At 34.7% G+C, this 24,695-nt stretch overlaps 2 protein-coding genes across 16 annotated transcripts in view; one reads left to right on the forward strand and one right to left on the reverse strand.

Moving 5' to 3' along the window:
• The window catches only part of FUBP1 (far upstream element binding protein 1), a 31,641-nt gene extending 24,071 nt beyond the window's left edge, over positions 1-7,570 (reverse strand). For 6 of the 12 annotated variants that reach the window (XR_015748616.1, XM_087960504.1, XM_087960501.1 and 3 more), the window contains exons 1-4: positions 7,366-7,570; positions 4,248-4,338; positions 3,446-3,508; positions 2,615-2,656 (exon numbers count right to left, since the gene is read on the reverse strand). Coding sequence is in view for 11 of the 12 variants with exons in the window: in XM_087960504.1 (XP_087816630.1) it covers positions 2,615-2,656; positions 3,446-3,508; positions 4,248-4,338; positions 7,366-7,479 (310 nt within the window). In the remaining variant the exon portion in view is untranslated. The remainder of the gene's footprint in view (positions 1-2,614; positions 2,657-3,445; positions 3,509-4,247; positions 4,339-7,365) is intronic. The other 6 variants (XM_087960507.1, XM_087960505.1, XM_087960506.1 and 3 more) reach the window with 1 other exon arrangement.
• A 368-nt stretch (positions 7,571-7,938) lies between these two features.
• On the forward strand, positions 7,939-24,695 carry DNAJB4 (DnaJ heat shock protein family (Hsp40) member B4). 4 transcript variants are annotated; one of them, XM_087960517.1, is made up of 5 exons: positions 7,939-8,045; positions 14,692-14,985; positions 19,397-19,971; positions 22,821-22,962; positions 24,331-24,695. In XM_087960517.1, exons 2-5 carry the CDS (start codon positions 14,775-14,777, stop codon positions 24,525-24,527), a joined length of 1,125 nt encoding a protein of 374 aa, XP_087816643.1. In that variant the 5' UTR covers positions 7,939-8,045; positions 14,692-14,774; the 3' UTR covers positions 24,528-24,695. The 4 variants fall into 4 exon arrangements, with proteins under 4 accessions (XP_087816643.1, XP_026535090.2, XP_087816644.1 ...); XM_026679305.2 differs by having other exon boundaries at positions 14,712-14,985; XM_087960518.1 differs by lacking the exon at positions 24,331-24,695 and having other exon boundaries at positions 22,821-23,199.

A 24,695-nucleotide genomic window follows, 5' to 3' on the forward strand; every position in this document is an offset into this window, starting at 1 on the left:
AAGGCCCCGATCCTGCTTAGTTCTAAGGCCAAACAAGATTTGTTAGATTCTGGGAAAGGGCTAGGGCTTTTTCACTTAAAATTTCCCCGCCCATGTTCTTTCTTTTTACTCCACATGTTTTCCTGCATCACACAATACTTTAATGAGCTTCCACTCCCCTAAACACTCAGTGTATACCTGAATATGAAGCAGGAAGAACCACATAAACCAAAGCCCTACTTGTCATACATATGGTTTTCAAGCAAAAATAGCCGCTGCATTTAGGGCTTTTATTCATATAATGTACAAATTACAATGCAAATTCATAACATAAGAAGTGATAGTTGTGTTCAATACTACCATGCAATCATTTGAACTGTAAACTATCAACAATTAATAAAAAGGAAAAAAATTCTGTTTTTTCAAGAAAATATTGTTGGTTAGCGTTCAAAGTTAATTGAAACTTTGAATTTCGTTTCATTTTTAACTTTTTATATTTTTAAATGAAACCAAGTTTTATAGGGAAAAAGCTAAACGTATGAAGGAATAACAATAAAGACATTATTCAACTAAACCTAATAACTCTGTACTTCAATATGGTTCAATGTAATTGTAACTGCTGAACAGATTTAACAAAAACAGCCAGTCTTAAATTTTATTCCAGCTGCAATACTAAATCTAACTACCTAAATTACATTAGGTTAGGTTGTAAGTCAGTAGACCTTACTTCTGGATATGAGGAATTAAAAAAAGATTTGGGACAGTATGATTTAACACGGTAAAAGGAACTGTTGGCAGTATCATGCACATTTCTACAGAGGTAGCACAGTATACTACCAAAATATGGCTTGGAATCAGTACATCAATAATAAAAAGGAAATAAACACTACTAAGAACTTACAGGAGAGAAACAGCTTATATTGCTAAACTTTATAATCTTACTATGTAAAAAAAACAAAAACAAAATAATGTCTATTATTTTTAATAGTCTACCTACAGGGTTCCATTATTTCTATTTAACTAGTATAAAAATTCAAGGAAATGTTTCATTACCTTTTGTGACTATTTAAAACATTTTCAGCTGTAGAATACCTTGTATTCTATTCGAAAAGGAAGTTTTTTTATACCAGAATCTTGAAAGGTCAACTCTAATCTAAGAAACCAACTATAAATAAAAGTCATATTCTATATATGTTTGTTAGGTTTTGGCTTAGAGTGGTATGGAAACTCTATAACCAGTATTACAAATCTTGCTTTACGGCTTTAAACCGATGTGACTTTAGCCAATGTCTTTTAATTAAAACCTTGTTAAAATATAGTTATTCTGGATTCCTTGGTACATAGGAATCAAGATTGACTCAAAGATCACTGTACCCCCCACAACTGAAAATACTTATGGTTTAAAAACAGCCACTCAGAAAGTTGCATCTGTAGTCCCCCCTAAACTCCATAATAAGACCATGCAACCTTAGACAATGGCAAAAGTGAGTGACCCATGCTAAATTTAAAACATTTTGTTTTCTTTCAATCCAAACAACTGCACATACTTACTCCTGCCAGAATATAACTTTCAAAGTGGAACTGTGTTAAAAAAATATCTAAACTACTGAATTGTGCAATATCCTTTTAACTCTATTTTCTCCTGTAGGTGAAATCTTGTGTATCATTATTAGAATATAGATCATCCCCAAGTAGATTAGTAAAGACTCCTGACTAAAAAGATGTCAGTTGAAAGTTTAACATTAACCCATTATTTGGAAAAGTGATAAACAACTTTTTATTATTCCGTTTCACTAACACAAAACCAAATTCAATTTTGGTTATTTTTAAAATCAAACGGCATTGATTACTTGTTATTCATTAAGGTTATTTTCCTATTTATGTCTTACTACTTAGTAGCAAAAATCAGCAATCTGTCTACAGTGCAGGACAACCACTTTATGTAGCTGATAAACTATAGCTCATGAAAGTTTATATCTTTTAATAAAAACTTAGTTGGAAAAAGTGATATAGGTAATCCTTGACTTATAACCATTCATTTAATGCCAATTCAAAGTTACAACAGCACTGAAAAAAGTGACTTATATCCAGTTCTCACTTTTGACCATTGCACCATATCCAGTCACATGACCAAACTTTGGGTGCTTGGCAACCGGCTGGTATTTACAATGGTTGCAGTGTCCCAAGGTCCTGGAATTGTCATTTGCAATCTTCCTAGGGAGCTTCTTGATAAGCAAAGTAAATGGAAGAAGCCAGATTTGCTTAACAACCGTATTATTCACTTAACTGTAGTGATTCACTTCACCGTTGCAAAAAAGATCATAAAATGGGACATGACTTACTTAACAACTGCCTTGCTGAGCAACAGAAATTTTGGGCCCAGTTGTGGTAGTAAATTGACGATTACCTGTAACAGATTCCTGATTTTTTATCATCAGAAACTAACAGGATCTCTGCTCATATTCCTGCTAGTACCACCTAGCAGAATCCTGTACATAGCAAGAAAATTGGAAATGCTTGCTCTTACAGATGGAGAGAATCAGAATAGATCGATATACACAACTTAAAACAGCAGCATTGTGTACAGTATATATTAAATAGTACGATAATGTTACAGCAAATCATAAATACTTACAATCATTGTTTGGGGGAGCAACTTTCTTAGGTTCTGGTTGATCTGCAAAATTAAGAATTTTTTAAATGTTTTGGGTCATAAATATAGATAACTTAAATAAATGGCTGTTCCAGAAGTTCAGAACGCAACTTGTCCAGTGCATTTTAGCATGTTTTTGAATTTTCAGGGAATAGATCATCTAAACAAAGAAAAATCTTACATGTTTAACATTTGGTTAGTGAAATTGGGGAAAAATGCAAAGTACTTTCATTTATCACGTATCATGTTCAATAAAAACACACAGGTTTAAAAACGGTATCATGGATATCCAGGCACTAAAATGTAACAAACATTTAACTATATTATTAGTAATTTGACACTAAAGCTAATGATGCTTCTGTAACAAAAACTGAAACAACCACCATTGTGAGAAATAATCATTCTACAATTAAGTCTGACAACAACCACAATATTGAACAGAAAATCAAAGTTTAAAATTTAACCAACACATAGCAATACAATCTCAAACTGGGGACTGTCATTCAAGCTTCCTTTTCAAATACTGAAAATTTCACAGCATAAAACTTCAAACAGGAGATTCAAAACCACTACCATAGCTACTATCCAAATTCGTTTAGTATGAGTGAAAGTCGTAGATAACCAAAATCTGATAAAAATTACTTTAAATGTTTCCTTCCCACCCCATATTAAGGAATACACGAACCACCATGATTAAGTGCAGTAAAAGTCAGACACATATTCCAAGAAATGTGTGTGTCATCCATTGCAAAAGATTCACTAGTTCATTTCACGTTTACATACTAAACACAGGTAATAAATAAAAATTCCTGCCTTTAAAAGGAGAGGGCATTCCCTCCCAGTGTGTTGTACTGCTCGGACTTGTCCAAGAGCCATCTACACATAAAATAAAAAGAATACATTACATACATCATTTGAAGCATCATTAGCTCAATCTTGAATATTAAAAGCCTCACCATTAATAAAAGGCACTTCATTAAAGTACACAAGTACTCCTTGTCAAGAGCCTTGAAAATGTTCTGCAAACAAAATTATATTCCTTCAAAGCCTACATCTCTTCCAAGATCAGAAATCTGTCATGAATTTAAAAAATACTACACACTTTTAAAAGATAAACACAGTAAACTTGTTTAAGCCCATGAGCCTAAAAATTAAGCTTGCTATATATTTCGCTAACACATTGTAGAAGGAAAAAAAACGTCACAGCATCATCTTATCTGGGTTCAAACAATTTAGAAGACATTTTCTCCAAAATCTAATTGTACATTTGTAATTTTGGTGAAACTAAGTTCCATTTTAAAATGTTGCACCTGCACAATGCAAAATCTGAAAAAGTAATTCAAGAGTGTTTTGAATTCACTATAGAATTTGTTAATGTTTTAAAACAATGAGTTTTCAAAGAATATTTACCTACCTTCCCAGATTCTTAAAATGTAAACATCATTGCTGTCTACTTTTACGAGTACCCTAGCTAGCTTTAGTCAAATCTAAAGATCATGTATATGCTTAAAATGTACTATTTCGTCTTTTAAGCAGAAACTGCACAAGCTCTCACACACACTCTTCAATCAGTTTACAATTTTGAGAAAGTATATATTAGCATCTTGCGGCATACCTCCATCTTCAAGAGGTCTTTTTTGTCCCCCATAACTGTAATCATTTGAATTCACAGATGTCCCTGATTCATTTCCAATTTTTGCTGCAATCTGGAAAAAAGATACATATTTACTTTTACCAACAGAATTACATCGTACTACTGAATTGTTAATAAAGCATACCTCGCATCTATACAAGAAGTATTTTTATTAAAGAAATCATTACTGATAATTGTTTTATACTTATTGCAGGCATTAGTGTATATTATTTATCAAACTGCTTAACACACTAATTACTATTAGTTAACTGCTTGTCTGTTTTGTCTAAACTATTGAAGGAAAAGGAACTGGGAAAGAACCTATACCTTGGTATATAAATCCTCGTAATCCTTTTACTTCTTTTAGAGCCTACCAACTGAAAGAACTTTGGCTGAACATCTCAGTAACTATCAATCTGTGTAGATCCTCCATAAGTGTCAAAGGGGAGATATGAATTGAATAAATATCACTAGACTACCAAGAATACAGAGCTATACTGTTTGCAGTTAACAGACTAGGAATGTGTACTACATATTTACAATATTCTAAATTTTAGAATAAGTCCCTTCTTTTTAAAACATGACCACCGAATGTGTTTCTATCACCACTCCAATCTTATTTATGCTTCCTAAGTCAATCCCATTTGTTTCAGAGTACTTCAGCAGAACTTACTGCTATTTAAAATAATCTTGATGAAGTATCAAAGTACAATTGTTTGTTGATACAAGGTTTCTCCCTTCAGTCTATCTCCAATTCTCGCAGAATGCCTAGACAAATGCCTGCAGTTTTCTTGGCAAGGATGTTCAGAAGTGGTTTGCCATTGCCTTCCTCCTAGGGCTAAGAGAAAGAGACTGACCCAAGGTCATGCAAATGGCTTTGTCTGCAGGTTTCTAACCTGATGCCTACCCCAAGGTAAAATGTACCCTGTTTCTCCAACAATACGGCCTCCCCCAATAGGAAGTCCCAGCATGTTTTACGGCCTAGCCATTTTTTCGGCTCAAAAAAAATAAGACCCTGCCTTATTATATGAGAAACACGGTAATAATTTGCTCATCAATGTGGAAGTGTCAGACAACTTCAAAAATAACTGTTACCACTACATCTCTTTGATTGCACTATTTTCTACTCTTTTATCCCCAACTTTATAGGCATATATATTTTGTTCTCAAATAGTATGAAATTCACTCTTCAGTGGCTCAGCTTTGAGTTTCATTTTCCCCTTCTGTTCCATGTGAAACAATTATTTCTGCCTTTAAGTACATGACATTTTGAGTTGAAATCCAAATTGACTCAATTTCAAATTCAATCCAACTCCAATTCAAATAAGTAATGGATGGAAACTATTTATCAATGGAACAAATTGCCTCCAAAAATTGGGGGTGTTCCAACACTGGAGTCTTTAAGATGAGATTGAACAATCATTTGACTGAAATGATACAGGGTTTCCAGCTTGATCAGGGGATTGAACTTGGACTAGAAGACTTCCAAAGTATTTTCCAACTCTCTTATTCTGCTATTCAAACAAAAGTAGTAGGAGTAAAATAAGGAACTGATTAAATTGAAGGTACTTGCCATGTTTAAGTCTATCCAATAGATCAAACTTGATTTGGCACTGGGACTGCATATAACACTGGGAACCCTAACCCCTATCCGTTTTAAGGTTTTTTGTCCTATTATTTAACTCCCAACAGTATTGCTATTATAGTTTTAAACTGTCATCTATTCCCTTCCCTTCTTCCACTAAGCCTAACCATGTATTTTATCTCTTTTTAAAGGAACTGTGATTTTATTCCCATTTAAGATTAAGATGCACTAACTGAAAGTTATTCTGTATTTGGAAAACTGTACTGCATGTGGTTTCCACTGCATAAATATATGCTTTTCTGTTTCTATAATGGATCACATTTTAAAAATGTGAAATTGCTTTTTCTTAAAACATTAACTATAACCTAAAGGGAAGCAGGAAAGAAAGCCCCCACATTACATTATTTTAAAATCATTTATCTCTTCAGTAATATAACAGCTCACAGAAGCCAAGAGCCCATCTTCACTAAAATGCTTCAGCAAGACTGCTTAGCCCATTTTTTGTTATGTGAATTTTCTCTGAATAAAAACGCAAAGAATTCTAATCAACCTTTACCTTTGCTTTCCATAACGAAGAACAGCACCAAATACCTTCAACATCAAGAGGCTAAACACCTATTTTAGTCATAGAAAGCCCAAACTGAAGATTACCTGGAAACCCTAACTAGCATCATCTCTACAACGTTTCATTATTGGTTAATTGGGAAAATGGGTGGGCCAGATGAAAGCTGGGTGGGGGTGGGGGTGTGTGTGCCTCCTTGGCCTTCCTACAGAAACAAAAGAAACTATTACAGGTAGTGTGCAGCTTAAGTTTGTGCACGGAAAAGTTGAAGTTTAACAGAACCGGAGGGCGCCAGATTACGAGGAATCCTCTCTAACGCCGACAGTTCAGTTACCGATATTTTCCCGCGAGCCACATGCAAGCGAATATAATGGAAAATATTGCACAACACGTCAGCATTAGGCGGGGAGGGGGGACACACACACAACGTAAGCCCCTCTGCAGTGGAAGAGGATGAATGGACAGGGGCGTGGGGGTTTTCAGACAATCGGAAAGACCCGACTGCCTTTTAATTTTTGTTTCTTAAAGAAACGAAGGCACCGCCATTTCCAGAAGGCGAAGTAGAAAGATGTTAGGGAAATAACTTTGCGTCAAACGCGAGTTTAAAAAGTCAACTCATTCCATTTCTTTTGAATCTCAACCTAATCCTTTTTCTCCCCTCCTTCTCCGCCTTCCACCGCTTAGTGGCAACATAATGGATACCAGGCGATTTGGCCTTCCGCGCTTTTGTAGGACCAAAAAACCTGCGCCGAGTTCTGAAAAAGCTTCCCGAAATAAAAGCCACCCCAGCCCTTCGAAGTGGGTGGTCGCTCCTAGCGCCTCCGCAATGTGAGGAGGTTTGTTTCCCTTTGTGAAAGAAGCCGAGAGGTGAATGAGAGAAGCCAGCGGCCTACTTGGAAGTCTGAGGAGCCAGTCAGGGGGGAAAAAATCCCTTCAGGGCTCGTAATACACACCTGCCTAGCCCGTTGCAGCGCGTCTTTAAAAGCATCATTGACTGCCCCGCCACCTCCTCCGCCTCCGCCGGGTGCTCCCGAAGAAGGAGGAGGCACCGTAGAATAATCCGACATGTCTCCTTCCACTACTTCCTACCGTCCTCCCAGCCTGCCAAGAAAGAAAGAAAATGGCGGCGGGCGGGACTCTTTCACATTCTTGCGTCGCATCGTGTTTCGCGAGAGGAGGAGGGGAGGCCACTAATACCCTCGCGAGACATCTAGGCAAAAGACGCGAGACTTTGAGCAGAGCAAACCGAGATGATGAAGGCGGGAAGAAAGGTTTCCCTTCGCCCCTCCCCCACCCTCAAGCTAACTCTCGCGAGATAAGAGTCTTAGTATGCAGGAGGTAGAATACTCTAGACTAGAGCTTTCTAGGGTGCGAAAGGGAAGGTGTGTGTGTTGTAGATCGTTAAACGGATACGCGAAGGGCGGCGCGCGCAGGATTTCTTCCTGGGTTAGATAAGACGATAGCCTCTCGGGGAGGGTGTATCTCGCGATAGTTGGTTAAGTAATATCTATTTCCCCCTTCCCCCCAATCGACATATTTGGACAGTTGTGAAAGGAAGTGATTTGTGGTACTGTACTTGCTGTCGCCTGTCAGGAGCGTCTGTCAGTGGTGGCGACAACCTGCCGGCTAGCGAGTGAGTCTCTCAGGACGGGTAAATCTGAGGGGATGTCTGTAATGGAGCCTTTGATTCTCGAAGGCACAGAAAAAGCAACGGGGTTGATTCTCGATGGGGGTATGCTGAGGCGAAGGGAAACCCTCCAAAATGCCGCCTACCCGCTTCGGCGAAAAGCATATCTAACGACCCGTTTATGTATCTCGTACCGGTTTCTTCTTAAAACGATCTAACAATATTTGAATACAACGATATAATAAATAATTGAAACGATATGACAATATTTGAATATACGGTAATACATTCAAATATAATACTTATATTCAAATACATTTCAACGATATAACAAGTTTACCACCCGCCCTTCAAAACAAGGTGCTTTTTACACAAGCATTCGCCCCTTAATCGATATACGTAGAATAATAAAAGCAATAAAGTCGGTGGCCTTGCAAGGCTCAAAAATCTGATGCGAATTTTACTGGGAATTTGAATTAAGCTTTATCATTGAGGCGTTAATAAAATTATAAAAAGTTGGAGGGGAGGGCGTCATGTCCTAATATCCACGGTAGGTACGATGAATTTCCAAATTCATTATGGCCATTTCCCATTGTAAGAGTTACTAAGGGTGTAGATGAATGAAAACATAAATAAACGGGGCTTGCTTCCTACAAAATGGACTTTTGGGATTATTAGAAAATTATTTCTGTAATTTGTCGTTATATTAGCATTTCTGCACAATTTCTTTCGTTTATATTTCTGGGTATAATTTTTACTGCAAGGTATGAAGACGAGCTGCAGCAACACTCTACACAATCCCACTGTTCTTATAATTTTATCTTTCATTTTTTTGTAGTTTTTGTTTGAAACACTTGGTGGTATAGTTCATATAAGGTAGAGAGGTTAATTGGCCGAGCAAACATCTCTTGCTCCCCCATTGTCCTCTTCAGTAAATTTTCTTGATGGATTTATTGTTTCTCTTATTCTTTTATTTTTCTTATATGTACCCATTTCATGTATTCACAACTATGTATACACTTATACTTATTATCTTGTAAACAATTGGCAAATCAAATAAATAAAAATAAATAAAAATACATAAATAAATAAATAAAAAATAAATTTACATTCGAAATTTGATAGGCTACATGTTGCCAATATCATCATTGTTTTGTTGAAAGATTTTGTTGGATTAAAAAAAGATAGTGGTGGTCATCCAAATCAGATAAAGAAACATTTATTCATTTTCTGTTCTTTTTGAAAATGTCAGTTGCTGCACAGATTGATACCAGAATTAGATACTGTTTGTGTGATTTTTTTCTGTTTCTGAGCAAAGCTGATAAAATCAACATAAAAAAGATGCTGAAATAATTTATAATGGTTTTTCTTGGGATACTGGCTCTGATAGCATTTCTCATTTGAAGCACTTCAGATTACTAATAGTTAAAAAAACACAAAACTAGAATAGTTAATAAAAATGTGAAGTCATTGATTTAGGTTGAAATCCTGTAGTATTTAACTACTGTACATCATTAATTTATGAGATTAATATAAGAAAGGATTAAACAATTATTGCCAGTCTTAATTATTTGGGGGATAAAGCTTAGTATCAAATACTTTGATGCAATAATTCTATAGTATTTTTATATAGTATTTTTGCTATGAGTTTACAGCTAAAAAAACAGGGTTACAGTATCTGTATTTGTACAGGTTGTCAGTGACATCTAGTGGTTATAGCTTTTCTGTGTGGAAAATAATAAGCTGGGTATTAAAATGTTCTTGAAATCTAGTTTCATTTTTGATGACTTCATAGACAAGGAGACATGAAGTTTTCCTGGCAACAAAATGGAAGTAATATTCATTGCCTTTTTTCAGGAAAGTATTAGTGTCCTAATGTAGCCTACAAGTTTGTTACTTCCTGACAAAACTCCCATCCAAATCAGGCATTTCCTACTAAATTTGTTAATGAACTGTTCAGTGCTTGTTGCATTTTATATTTTGAAGTTTTTAAGAGCAGTTTGCTTTGGTGAAGAAGCTACAATACAGCTTGCATATTAAGAGCTATACTGCATCATTCCTTGTAATGATATCTTTATTTCAGAAAATGCAGGAGTTTTGAGTTAACCTTTGAAATTCTAAATAAAATTTCCTGATCTTGTATAGCAGTCAGTTAGGACTAGGCAAATGTTTTAGTTTAAGATTATGGAGGGAGGTTGCTTTTGGGGGTTTTTTCCTCCCTTTGTGGAAGTTAAATAGCTAGCAATTTAGTAAGCAATCTTTGTCTCATTTGCAAGACAAAAAAATCTGATTAGAGTATCAATATTAATTATCTGACCTATCACCTTGAATATGTTATGGACTTTCTATTACAGATATCCTTAATGTGGGCAGATTTCATGGTGTCCATGAAAAAGAATTATACCTTTATTTCACTAATGTACCATAACTGAAATTTAGTTTTTCGTTCAGTAATATTGGCAGCAGAGTAACTCTTGAGGCTTAGAGAATCATTTTTTTTGCTAAGGCTGTCACTGTCAAAAATTGTAATAACCTTAAACACAGAGTATTGTCTTGTTATTGATTTAATGGATTAATAAAGAACTATGTTGCATATCAATTATTTTTAATATACGAATACTTGAACATAATCAGTTTTTTATTTTATATCTATCTCTGTATATATATGTATGTGCGCATATATATATATATGTGTGTGTGTGTGTGTGCATGTGTATATATAAGTATGTATGTATATATATATATATATGTTTCAAGCTGTTGAATCCAGCTGTTATTGAACGGTGCAAGAGAGTTGGTTGGCTGTTAACTTTAACTTTAGCAGTGTGAGTCATACTCTAATGTGTTAGTGGAGAAAAGACTGAGCATATCTGGCATGGATACTTGGAAACGTACTCCACCCCCTGGAATACAACACATGTCCACATCTGAAATGCACATAGGTCCTTTTTTGGTAAAGTATTGTTAGTATGAATTTTCTTCCACTCTGCTTGGAACTCATCTCTTCCCTCCCTCCAGAGATTATTACCATCAACAGCTTTGTGGAAAGGGTCCCAGAAGGGAGAGGAAGGAAAGCAAACAACTACCTTTTAAATCTGCTTAGCTGTACTCTCTTCTCCACATTTCTATTATCCTCAATTGCCCTGTGGGAAACATCCTAGAAATTTAATTTCTTTTAAAATAATATTCATTGTACTTATAGTTACTTAAGTTGTTTGTGAACTGCTTTGGGAATATTGTTTTTAAAAATAGAATATAAAAATTATAGTACTGATAAAGTTTCTTTTGTCCATACCATACCAGTTTATTACATTATCACATGTTTGGGGGGGGGGGGCATTCAACAGGAAAGGAACTGCTTGAGAATATAATCCACTCAGGTCTTCCCGGTACAGTTCATGGGAAGTGAGAATTCTAGGAAAGCACTCTGTACAAGTACATCTTAAATGAGCAAATTCTATTTGGAATAAGCAGTCTTGCAGCGCTCAAGCTATGAAGGATTTCAAAGACTATAACTAGCACTCTGGAAACAAACCAGCAATAAAGAAAATCCTACAATATTGATATTACATGACAATCTACTTTGATAGGGTTAAATCTGTTTCTTCCAGATTCTTACAGACTCATGACAAAACCTTCTGACAATCTTGACAGCCTAGAACTGAGATAATACCAAACCCCATTTGTTGGGTTATCTCCCCCATTTAACATGTAGGTGTTAAATGTGAAAGGGATTGAATCTTGTGGCATCTCATGTACTGGTAGTCTTACAACCATTCGTTTAGTGACCTTTCAAAGGACACTAAACACTGAACGACACTGAAAGAAGTGACTTATGACCATTTTTCACATTTGCCATTGTTGCAGCATCTTCATGGCCACATGATCAAAATTTGGACACTTGGCAGCTGGCATGTAGTTAGGCTTGTTGCAGTGTCCCAGGGTCATTTGTTCACATTTTATAACCTAGCAAAGTCAACAGGAAAGCCAGATTCACTTACTAATTTAATAACTGCAGTGAGTCAATTAACAACTTTGGGAAGAAAGGTTGTAAAATGGGGCAAAAATCACTTAACTACTGTCTTGCTTAGCAATGGGAATTTTGAGGTTAATTATAAGTGAAGGACTACCTGTACTCATTGGAAGTATCCACTCAGGAAGAAATTGAACTGCCATGGAACAATCCCTCTAATTTTTGTTCTGTGTCCAGAAACACCAAGACTTAATTATAATAGGGTAGACTACCCCTTCTTCCAGATCTCTTTGTAATTACTGGCATACAAAAAGAAAGGTTATTGAGTAGATGATAGTTGTCCAATATAACTTGGTCCTTGATCAGGCCCGTAAGGATGCCACACTCAGTGTCCTTTTAGAAATATTAGCATCTCTTTCTCCCCAATTGATGCATTCACAATGACCCTTGGTATCTAATTTTTGGCCTTAATTACACTAAGTATAAACGAGAATTGTTTTTGACAAGCTTCTAAGATTATATTACAACATCCAGCTAGCAATAAAAATATTTCCAAAATAAATGGTTCTTCCTTTACTGAATCCAGCAAACTTGAAGGGCTTTACAACAATCTTAAGAGCCTTGTTTTTCTTTTATTAGATGAGGATTGGATTCTGAATTCTGGACTTAAATCATGGCTAGAGATCCTTGAAATACCTCCTATCTACAGAACAAGTTGTTGAGCCATTATTACAGCATAGACAGTAGATAGATACATAAATCATGAGCTTATAGAATGTTATGATGTAGTACAGCATTTTGGTCAAGCTTGCCTCAACTTGAATTAGCCCTATAGGCAGCTTTCCAATGGGTGATATTTTGTTCTCTGCGAAGCCTTCTGGAGAAGTTCAGGGAGGGTCCTCAGGACAGATTCCCAAACATTCACTATTTATGACTGGCAACCCAGCAGTGTTTCCTACAGATTTGGACCTTTTTTTTCTGATCTTTTTGAATGAAGGAACAGTCAGGTAGGCTGTTCTCTCAGACTGAAATCAATGTGCCATCCTGGTCAACTGTAACAATTTTATGCAGAAATTTAGAACTGCCTGTGACAATTCCATTCAACAAATTGAGTTACTTTCACAATTTTATTCGAGAACCAGCAGCCTTTCAGGATTTGAAATGTGTCTTGTCTCAAACTACTCTATTATCTTGATCCCAGCTGCCTTATTGTGGAAACTGATAGTTCAAACTGTTTTGATTGCTGATTTTTTTCAAAGGTTAAGGATCTGTTGCCTTGTACATCTTATTCTAGACTCCTCCCAGCTGGGTGGGATTATGATGTTTGAGATAGACTACCTATCAATAAAAGCCATGTTCCAACAATGGAGGTATTTCTTAAAAGGAGTGGTTCATCCAATGTAGGAATCCTCAGAATTTGAAATACCTGCAGAAGGGTCATACCCTTACTTAGCATCATGTTGGGTAGGTGCAATTTTTCTCTGGTTTTAACTTCTACATTATTTATATTTCTAACTTGCAGAATATTCTGGTAATCTATGATGAATGTTCTTTCTGTCACAATCTTGAAATCAGACAATTCTGCTACTCTTAAAATGACGCTCCCAAGATGTCTCTTAAAACAACAGTACCCATATATCAGAGTTCAGATGGGTGATTTCCAAGAGAATCTCACAATTTGATTTCAGCTTCGAATCTACTGTTTGCTGATTTCCATTCTTGTAATGCTGATACATATGCGCATCCATACCTCTAGCAATATCCTCCCTTTCACAGCTCATGATTTTGCCCTTTTGCTTCTTGAGGAAATAAGTTTATGTGGTTTTTCCCATATCTTGTCTCCTTTTATTTTCTTTACAACCATTTGTAGTTCACTATTGGGTTGCTCTCACAAACTACAGCCCATTCTCCAACTAACAGCTCCCACTTCCTAGTTTCATTTTTTCCTGTTGAATAACTTCTCAGTGCTACCTCCCTACTTTCAGAAACTACTTTCCCGGTGAGAGGTGCTTGCAGATAGCTAATGATCTTGATGACATGCAAGCATAGCTGCTGTCTCACAAAGCACATCATTCTAGAGCATACCTGATTGTCCCTATTGTCCCTCTGGCAATTATTATTGCTACTCATGCATTTTTAAATAAATTGAATTAAGGGTTGTATATTCAATGTAGGAGAACAAATATTCTAAGTTAAAAATTTACAATTACAATTTACAATGTGTATTTTCTGAAATCTTAAACCTTTCACCCTCAGTTCTATAAAGTATTTCTTACTACTAGTAGAAGCAACAGTTTTATTTTAAATATAAAGAAATGGTTTCCTGTAGCACATCTTTTTACAATATATATAGAAAACAAGCCTATATTTGTAATTAACTATCCACACAATACTAAATGGCTACATAATTCCACAATTAAGGTTTTAAAAAAATATTTTCATATGAAGTTAGTCAGTAAACAGTTAAATGTACAAAGATAGAACACGACAGAGTTTTGGCAGTAGCTAGCTTGGGAAATGACGTCTTATAACATTTGCTGTTCTAGAAAGAGCAGAGATACATAGTGTAATTGGGAGTGCTCTGGGTGGTAGTGTTTTTACCAGTTCAATCTTTGTATAAAGTGATCAAGGACAAAGAGAAGGTGGCAACAGTCTTCTGGCTGCTTAATAGAACTACAGTTCTTGTTAATTTTTTTTAGGAACATTGCATAGCTGAGACACAGAACTCATAACAAAAGAAAGCATACTTTTTAAACATTGAAATGGGGAAGGATTACTATTCTGTTCTTGGAATTGAAAAAGGAGCATCTGATGAAGATCTCAAGAAAGCATACAGAAAACAAGCCCTTAAATGGCATCCAGATAAGAATAAATCTCCCCATGCAGAAGAAAAATTCAAAGAGATTGCAGAAGCCTATGAGGTATTGAGTGATCCCAAAAAAAGAGAAATTTATGATCAGTTTGGAGAAGAAGGTAATATAATTTCTGTAGTTTCCTTTTAGCTATTAATAGAAATAACATGCTAAATATAATTAATTCAAATCAAGAAGGAATGAGCATTTGGCTGTAAGAACTTAATCTGAGAATTTAGCTAAATTGTATTTCAGTACCTATACACTCATTAAATTGGCAAGTCCTGCTTATGAAATTTTATTTTCTATTATGCAGGGCAGCATTCTTAATTTTGGTTTGCAAGAACTTCAGGAATATTAAGTTGCTTTTGGCTGTGATAGTTGCTGAATATTTTTATTTTGTCCTATTTTTACAGTAACAAAAATTAAAATGTATACATTATTTTTGTTAAAAAGATTGCAATAGAATGATGGTATTTCTGAACTAGAGTCCAGGTGTCCAGACTAGGCTTACATTGGAATCTTGTCTAAAAAGGAAAGAATTTGCCCAATGTCACGAAAATACCAGGACAAGTTTTCAACTTACTTTCTAGCTATTAATGTATCAAGGAAATAAGACCTAGTTTTTAGAATTCAGCTACTGCCTTTTTCTTTCAAAATCTAATTTAAGATTTAGAAAAAGCTTTTGTTCTGCTAATGAAGTTGTTATTTACATTATAATCCTATGTTCCCTCAATGCGATAGAAATATTCATATATTGAATATGATGGGCTGAAAATATAAGAGTTAAAATGCATCAGTATTTAATAATTATCTTGTAAGAAATTCATGTTTTTCATAAATGCATATGTCTGTGTAAAAATTCAAATTAAGTAGTAATTTATAATTTAAGTATTGCCTCTCTGTATTCATGGGAAATTTATAAGACCTTGATATGCTGATAGAATCTTATTTTTAAATCATGAGTCAATGTATAGCATTATGGACAATATCTAATGAATTGATTTAGTCATAGTTCGAGATTGTTGTTCAGATCATGGATAGACTTTTAATTAGACATGAGATTGATACGTTTTGAGCACAATCAACCCATTATCTATTTTGGGAAGCATTCTGCCAAATACATGGTATAGTTTATCAAACCTGACATCCTTTACTTCTACATCTTTAGTTGCTAAGGCTTAGTAAATAAACACTCAATTTACAAACAGTGCATATAATAAGCAGGAAGAGTGCCAATAATGCATACTTAAGCCATACTTCAGAATACATATTTTAAACCATTTTGACATATTGTTTGCTGCACTATTCAAACATGGTAAAACCAGCAGAAAAATAGCTGTTATTATATTAACCGTAATGTACAATAATATACAGAGGCAGCCAAACTATCTTTTATCGAAATTGATCTCATCATAGGTTAATAAAAAGAGGAAAAAAAGGAGCATGTGATCAACATATCAGCTGCTGAAATGCTGTAGTGATCATGTGTAGCTTATGCCGGAGTAGTTTGCAAGGCAGTAAACTCACTGCTTCAAGAAATACTTTTACCCAAAATTTGTATCAGAGATTATTAATTTATGTAGTCCTTGATTTACAACCACAATTGAGCTCAAACTTTCCATTGTTAAATGTCCCACTTAATGACCTTTTTGCCACAGTTGTTAAGCAAACCTCTTCAGTTGCTGAGTGAATCATGTGGTTGTTAGGCAAACCTGGCTTTCTCCATTGACTTTGCTTATCAAGTTAGTTGGGAAGGTTAAAAATGGTGACAGACCATTTTAGGAGAGTGCAACCCTCATAAATACATGTCAGTTGTCAATGCCCAAATTTTGATCACATGGCTGTAGGGATGCTGCAGTGGTCATAATTGTGAAAACTCGTCACTTTTTTCAGTGCCATTGTAACTTTGAATGGTCACTAAACAAATGGCTGTAAGTCGAGGACAACATATTGAATTTTCTATCTCTTCAAAATTAAAGTTTTATGATTCTGACACTAGAACATGAGGTATAAATATTGGAATAAAATATTTAGAATATTTATAACCTTGTTTTTATAAATAAACACTTATTCAAAAATATGGCTGAAACTAGTCTTCGAAATATCAATTTTATAGTAAAGAACATTTCTTAATATATTTTGAACTTTTTAGCATTGGGATGGATCCAGATTTAGTCATATTTAGATTAGACCCATGAAGATTAGGCTTAAATCAATTGGACTTAAATTAAGTACTCTTTATTTCATGTTCCTGTTCTAAATAAACATAAAATAAGATTGGTAATTTGAATTCATTTATAATTTAGATAGCCCTATGTGTTCATAGTAGTTCTGTTAAGTTTTACAGTGTAAGCTGGGTTCACGCATGATGATATGTTTTCATTTATTTTAATAATGATATGTAAACAAAGCCATAATGGTGTTCATCACATAGGATACTGAGTAAGAAGCCATGATTTATATATTTGATTTTATATCATGGTAAAGTACAATCCAACAAAAGAAATAATAGATTAACACAATGTGTGAACCTTGATATTCTGAAAGTCTAATTTCATAACCAAAGTGAATGGTATAGGACATTCACCATTGTAAATTTTAAAAATTCTCTAAATTATATCAGGAAAATTGATGGTTTAATAAGTTGCTTCAATATTAAAAGAAAAATATTTAAGAGACTTTACACACATATTATATGTTAAATGCCTATTTCCCCCCAGAGATTGGTAAAATACATTTTCTGATCTGCTGTCTAATCTCACATACGTGTAATTTTTAAATTCTACAGAATCCAAATTCTCTGAATATGGAAATGTTTGGATTTCAGTAAATAATTTGTAAAAGAAAAAGAATATAATGACTGCTCAGTAATGTTGTCCCAAAGAAGTAGGCACTACCATCTTGAATGACAATAGGAATATGGTGCCAATGAAAGGCAGTGTTCCTTCAAGTGCCCTCTTAGTATACATCAGAGTTCATATTACAGTATGTCTGTGTCTAAAAGAACATTTAAAAATATCAAGCAAACATTAATAGTAATTATCCACTAGTTAAAAAAAGAAGATTTTGGAAGCTCGTAAGCTTTCTGGTAAATTAATATTTTGTGATCGTTCATACCTAGTATGGCAACTATTGGTTTGAAATATACAGCTCAGGTAACTTATTAAGAATGCTTTAAAAAAAAGATTGCAGAGTTAACATGCCTTTTATCCAAACCATCTATTTAAGTGATTTAAAGATATAGCAAAAGATGAGAAATTGGTTAAAATTAGGAAGGATGTGTAGGAGAAATTAATCACAGAATGTAGGTGGGTGTCATAATGTAGGAAGATAAGCAAGCTTAAAATAATTGAAGTTACTGTTAAGTAACATAACTTTGTAGTAGCATAGCTTTGTAAAATCTCATTATAAAACTCACTGGGTTTGCAATACATAAATATTTTGTGGACTCCTTTCCACAATAATTTTATTTCTAAAATTCAGTTGGATTTATTTCCAATAAGTAGGGATAACAGTAAATCTGTTTTATATATTTGATGAGCAGCCCAATCCTATTTATTTTTTCAGCGATTTAATTTCTTTGTGGATTAAACAAAGATTCAGAATTCCTTAAGACATTACAACTTAGTGAAAGAATAGCTATGACCAGACGTGGGATTCTACCGATTCGGTACCTCTGAAGATCAGCTGAGAGAGAACCAGCTTGCTCCTACAATCTTCTGTTCTTCTGTTTGGCTCACCCGCCCACCCAGGCTCTAGGCCAGGGGTGTCCAACCTTGGCAACTTTAAGACTTGTGGACTTCAACTCCCAGAATTCCTCAGCCAGCAAAGCTGGCTGAGGAATTCTGGGAGTTGAAGTCCACAAGTCTTAAAGTTGCCAAGGTTGGACACCCCTGCTCTAGGCTGTCCTTTATTTCCCACTTTTTCAACCACAGCTGCTTTGCGCGGCAGAAGATGATTTTCAAATGTTGTGTACTCACCGAACCGGTTATTACACCAGTTGAATCCCATCCTTGGCTATGACCCACCGAACTACTTTATGTTTGATCATATTTAAAGCATTTCTCTCAGTATTTCAAGACTTACTTCCTTTCCTTTCTCCCACATTCCCAAGCAGTTATGTATGCATATAATTTGTCTTTTGCAGGACAGGACAAGATTTGGACTAAACTAAAAGTTTATATGAGTTGTTAACATTCTACAGGACTCTGTTTGCTGTAAAACTAACATGGCACTAATTCTAGGCTTCTATGTTTGTTTATATAGAAATAGAACTATGTTCATTAGAGTTTAGCTATATAAACAAGGGCATTATTGTTACAAGGTTTTCCCACCTGATGTCACAAAAACATAAATTATTTTTTCTCAAGCTGATAAAAGACAAAATATTCCCTCCAGTAAAAAGGACAGAGTCATCTGCCCCCCTCATCTTGCCATTCTGATTTCCTATTTTCTGGATTTCAGCCCAATATTGTTTTGTTAATGAATATAATTATTTCAGCTGGTTATTATTTCTTACGTTTCTGTAGGTTTGAAAGGAGGGGCTGGTGGCCCAGATGGTCAAGGAGGTTCTTTCCGTTATTCTTTTCATGGAGATCCACATGCTACATTTGCAGCATTTTTTGGTGGCGCAAACCCCTTTGAAATGTTCTTTGGTAGAAGGATGGCTAGTGGCAGGGACACTGAAGATATGGAAGTGGATGGCGATCCATTTGGTTCCTTTACCACTTTTAGTGTGAATGGATTTCCAAGAGAAAGAAACACGGTTGGTAATCAACCCCGTCGTAAACAAGATCCTCCTGTTATTCATGAACTGAAAGTATCATTGGAAGAGATTTATCAGGGCTGTACAAAAAGAATGAGAATTTCCCGAAAAAGACTCAATCCAGATGGTAGAAGTGTCAGAACAGAAGATAAAATCCTTACGATTGATATTAAAAGAGGATGGAAAGAAGGTACCAAAATTACATTCCCCAAAGAGGGCGATGAAACACCCAACACCATCCCAGCTGATATTGTGTTTGTTATTAAAGATAAATTACATCCTCATTTCAAGAGAGATGGTTCAAATATAATCTACCCTGTCAAGATTAGTTTACGGGAGGTAAGTACCCTTTTAAGTTTAAAATTGGATTTTTAATACTTTATACAATTTGTATTTATATTGTTTTATATTTTCAATTGAGTTGGACATATATCAGCGGGACATAGATCAACGTTCTTTAAGAATACAAGACTTTGTATAAGAAGTCTTGATAGCTTAATTTGGAAATATGGCATGTAAATTTAGAATTTAATATGGTAAATAATATAGTCTGTAGCATTTTATCCTTCTCCCACAAAGTTAACTCCAATCTTGTTAGCTGTCTATTCAATTAATGGTTTACCTCTGAACCCTGCCTTGCTTTTTCCTCCTGCGATTATACACATAAATCATCCAACTTTGCCAGTTTTCCAGACTGCTTTTTCTTGCACTTTTCATTTTTATGGCATTTGCAATATCAGGATGTGATGTTGTACTACTAAATATGTTGTCCTTGAACATTCCTCAAATAGAATTGCAAACAATTCACTATGAAGTAAAATAATCAGAATGCTAGTAGAAGGAAATGTATCATCAAGTATTAGAAATGTTTTTCACAGAAAAACAATAACACTATGGTGAGAACAAAGGAGCAGTGTTCTGCTTGTGTGAGCATGCTGATCTATGCTGATCTGTCACGTTATTTTTAATGATTTCAAATATATTTTATCATAACATTGATATAATGTTGATATAATTATATTTATATGACAACTAAAGTTGTCTCCAAGCAAGATAGGCAGCAGATAAGTTTAATAAATAAATAACAAACAAATACATAATGTTTGTCTATATTGTCAGTTCAGTATAGACAAACATTATGTCAAAATAAAAAATAATATATTGTTAGTTTTCAGTCACCAGATACAAAATAATTATACAGTAAAAGTATATCCCAAGGGGACATGATGTCAGGGTTCCAGCAGTTACTCAGTTTGGCAGTTTGTATACACCTTTTATAGTTGACACATGGTGGCTTAGTGGCTAAGATGCTGAGCTTGTTGATCAGAAAGGTCAACGGTTCGGCGGTTCGAATCCTAGCAGTATGTAACAGAGTGAGCTCCTGTTACTTGTCCCAGTTTCTGCCAACCTAGCAGTTTGAAAGCATGTAAAAATGCAAGTAGAAAAATAGGGACTACTTTGGTGGGAAGGTAACAGCGTTCCTCGCGCCTTCGGTGTTTAATTATGCCAGCACATGACCATGGAGACGTCTTTGGACAGCGCTGGCTCTTTGGCTTTGTAATGGAGATGAGCACCACCTCCTAGAGCCGGAAACAACTAGCATGTATGTGCGAGGGAAATGTTTACCTTTACCTAAAAGTATATCTATATCTAAAAAGATACCAAAGCCATCAAATTATCCAATATAAGCCCAGTATAAATGTTTTGAAATCTTTAAAAAAAAATTATATAGAATTTCTTATCCCATCAGTAAAACATCTCAGAAGGTATGCTTATTGGTACTTTTTATTGTGAGCATGCAAACTAGATGAATAGATTTAGGATGTATCCATTGTAATAATCACTTGCCTTATAAAGGTAGCAGAATACACATTTAGTTACTCTTAATGCACATATCAGAATGTTCTGTTGGAGCATTGTTTGATCTTAACAAGGAGGCTGTTTCAAAGGACCAGCACTTTAAGTGAAGAACAATATTGCTAACAAGTCTTGGCCTTCCTGACCTCCCTAAATTTACCTTACTAAATATGGTAATAGTTTTTCCAGGATAGGTCAAACTGGATAGACAATTGTGGTCCTGCAAGTAAATATGCATGTAGGGTTTTATAGATTAACACTGGAACTTTAAAATTACATCCATAAGTTTGATGGCAACCAATGCAGAACTTGCAGTACAGATATAATGTGCACCCTTAGCAGACCCTGGACTAATGCTCTGGGAGTTTCTCTGAGATCCCACCATAGTCTCTATAATTTTCCCACAAATGGTAAGATTGAAGTCTAGGCACTAATTGTTCAGTACCTGTAGCTTTAAAGTTGCTATGTGTCTCTTTTCACAAGAGTTGGTGTTAAGATTAGGGTTAATGTCACAAGGAGACATTAACAATCTCTTAGATCCAGGAAATGTTTCCCTTGCTGGGCTGTTAGAAGGAGCTAGGGGCAGGGATTCAGAGGTAGCAAATGACATCTTAGAGAACATTATTTACATCTATATTGTGAATTTTAAAAAGATAAAGTGTTCCACCTCTAGAATATTATTTCACAGCAAGAATAACTGACTGATAAGTTTTGACGCTGTTTACTATGTCAGAAATGTTTTAAAATCAGTTTGAAAAATTGGCTTCCCTAAGCTTAGGGAAATACGTGCCAAATATTTAAAGGTTAAAAAATTCTGACCTCAAAATATTGTCTTCTTTTGTCAGAACACCTGTTCACGATCAAAATGGATATTCCATGGTTAGAACATTCCAACAGTTCTAGCAATCAATTGCATTCCAAGGCTAAATATACAGGATATTCCTATTAAATGGGATGAATATAGCTGCCACTATTGTTTCATTAATCAAAATGTAAGAGGTGGAAATTTGTGTCATGTACACAGAATATACCTATGAAAGAAAATATATTGTTGGCAATGTTTCTGTCTCCTGTCTTTACATTTAGGCATCCTTTGCACATTTTGCTAAATGGTAAAGTACTATATTCTCTTTATTGCAAATGGTATTTATATACTGAACTGTTCAACTGTTTTATGGCAACTCCCCACTTACAAAAAAAGATACAACATAGTGGCATTTACATTTGAATAAATTATGCTGACATTTATTTAAAAATATTATTTATCGTTATGAAGCCTGAAGAAATAACAAATATGCTGCTCTTAATTGTTTCAATTTACTATTTTCCAGGCTTTATGTGGCACCTCAATCAATATACCAACTATAGAAGGCCGAACAATACCTATGACAATAAATGAAGTTGTAAAGCCTGGAATGAGAAGAAGAATTATAGGATATGGTTTACCATTTCCTAAAAATAATGAACAACGAGGTGACTTAATTATAGAATTTGAAGTAATTTTCCCAGATAATATAGCTCCAGCCTCAAAAGAAGTACTCAGGAGAAATCTTCCTGTATCATAAGAAACATACGTCAGTGAACTGTTCCTAATAGATACTGAACATCAAGGACTTTCAGGTTAATGCTGTAAAAGTACAGTCTATAACTGTTGAACGTTTCTTTTGTGTGCGCAGGTAGGAAAGTGAATTATGCAGTGTTGCATGAGAATTGGAGTACAAAAGACTTGCAACCAAGTATAAGGCTAATAATACTTACTGTGTGTTGAATCTTTCTTTACAAAACACTTTATCCAGTATTCTGTGTCCATGTAATCATGGGTAAAAAGGGAACACCTCCATCTGTATTTCTAATAAAGTGCATACTTTGCAAAGCACTTTAGTTCAGATAATCCTGATTATCTCTGTGAGTTAAAACATCACAGTATTAGAATTCATTATATGAATCTGTGTAACATTTGCAATATTTATTTTATGTATATACTCTAAGCTGCATTACCTTTTGCACAGCAGCAAGAAAGTAATATCACTTAAAATGTTTATGAGCCCAAAGAAGAAGTGAATTTTACATTGTACTAGTCTGTGAATTCCTTTACTCCATTATCCTGGTGGTAAACATAGTGACCTAATAGAAAATAAAATTTGATGGCGTACTGTTTTTGGCCTAATAGATTTCCAGGTAGAAATTGTGAAAATGCATTAATGCTCTCTGGAACTTATATTTCATGAAGCGGCATACTTATAAGCATCAACTGAATAATTAGCCTAATTCAGTCAGGATTGCAATCTTTCTCAAGTTTAGTATTCTTGCAAATTCTGTGAACTGTAAATTGAAACTGAAGTTTTTATGAATATGTAATTAATTATTTGAAGAAAAAGCAAGGAAACTTTATTTTTGCAAAGATGTACATATCCCAACTAGTATTCTTGAGCAGTATTAAAATTAAGACAACACTACTTATCTTGTAATATGGTCAAATGGAAACATTCGTGAAATTATCTTCAATTATAATAAAGCTTCATATTTTTAAGTCAGAATGTGCTAGATAGCACTTCTAAGTGACAGGATGTTTAACAATTATGTAAAAAGTTAATGATGCCAAGTTTCTAAAACTAATATACTAAAATCCAAAACAGGTGCAGTAATTGATAGTGGGAAGACACACTTTAAAAATGACTCCTGAATGAATGGGAATTTTTTTTATGGAATTTAGTACAAAGGCTGTAAACTGACAAGATGTGCAACCTTAAACCAGGGCTATGGAAAGCATTTGAAAAAGGTATTTCACAAAGCAGTTTTCAAAGTATTAAAACAGTTGTCTTCTTTTCAAATCTCATATAGCTTCTTCAGAAACTTCCCAGTTGTCTGCATGCTCATACACAGAACATTTTTGCTGGGACACCAGCATGTGGAGTAAGCAAAGACTGCTTTCAGACCAGTTGCATGTGCCTTGCAAAGGACGTTACTTTAATGCTTTGAAGCAAAATGTTATTCATGCTAAAATGTTCTGCAAAAAACCTTTTTTGAGCACCTTATAACACCCCTTTCTGAAACTAGAAAGAATCTATGAAACAATTTTTAATGATTCTAAAAATGAGAACAAGAAAACTACTACTTTTTCTTTGTCATATTGCAAATGTATTTAAATATACTTTATGATAATGTATTGCATTTCATATTTTTAAACATTAAACTATTATTTCTAA

This window comes from Notechis scutatus, chromosome 3 (genome assembly GCF_049901735.1).
Source record: "Notechis scutatus isolate UNSWTSFEM ecotype Mainland chromosome 3, rNotScu1.2, whole genome shotgun sequence".
Lineage (NCBI taxonomy): Eukaryota > Metazoa > Chordata > Lepidosauria > Squamata > Elapidae > Notechis > Notechis scutatus.

Coding starts and splice junctions, on each gene's coding strand:
- DNAJB4 (XM_087960517.1), top strand. CDS start 14,775: ATGGGGAAGGATTACTATTCTGTTCTTGGAATTGAAAAAGGAGCATCT. Junction 14,986..19,396: donor TGATCAGTTTGGAGAAGAAG/GTAATATAATTT, acceptor ACGTTTCTGTAG/GTTTGAAAGGAGGGGCTGGT. Junction 22,963..24,330: donor TAAAAATAATGAACAACGAG/GTGACTTAATTA, acceptor AATCTCATATAG/CTTCTTCAGAAACTTCCCAG.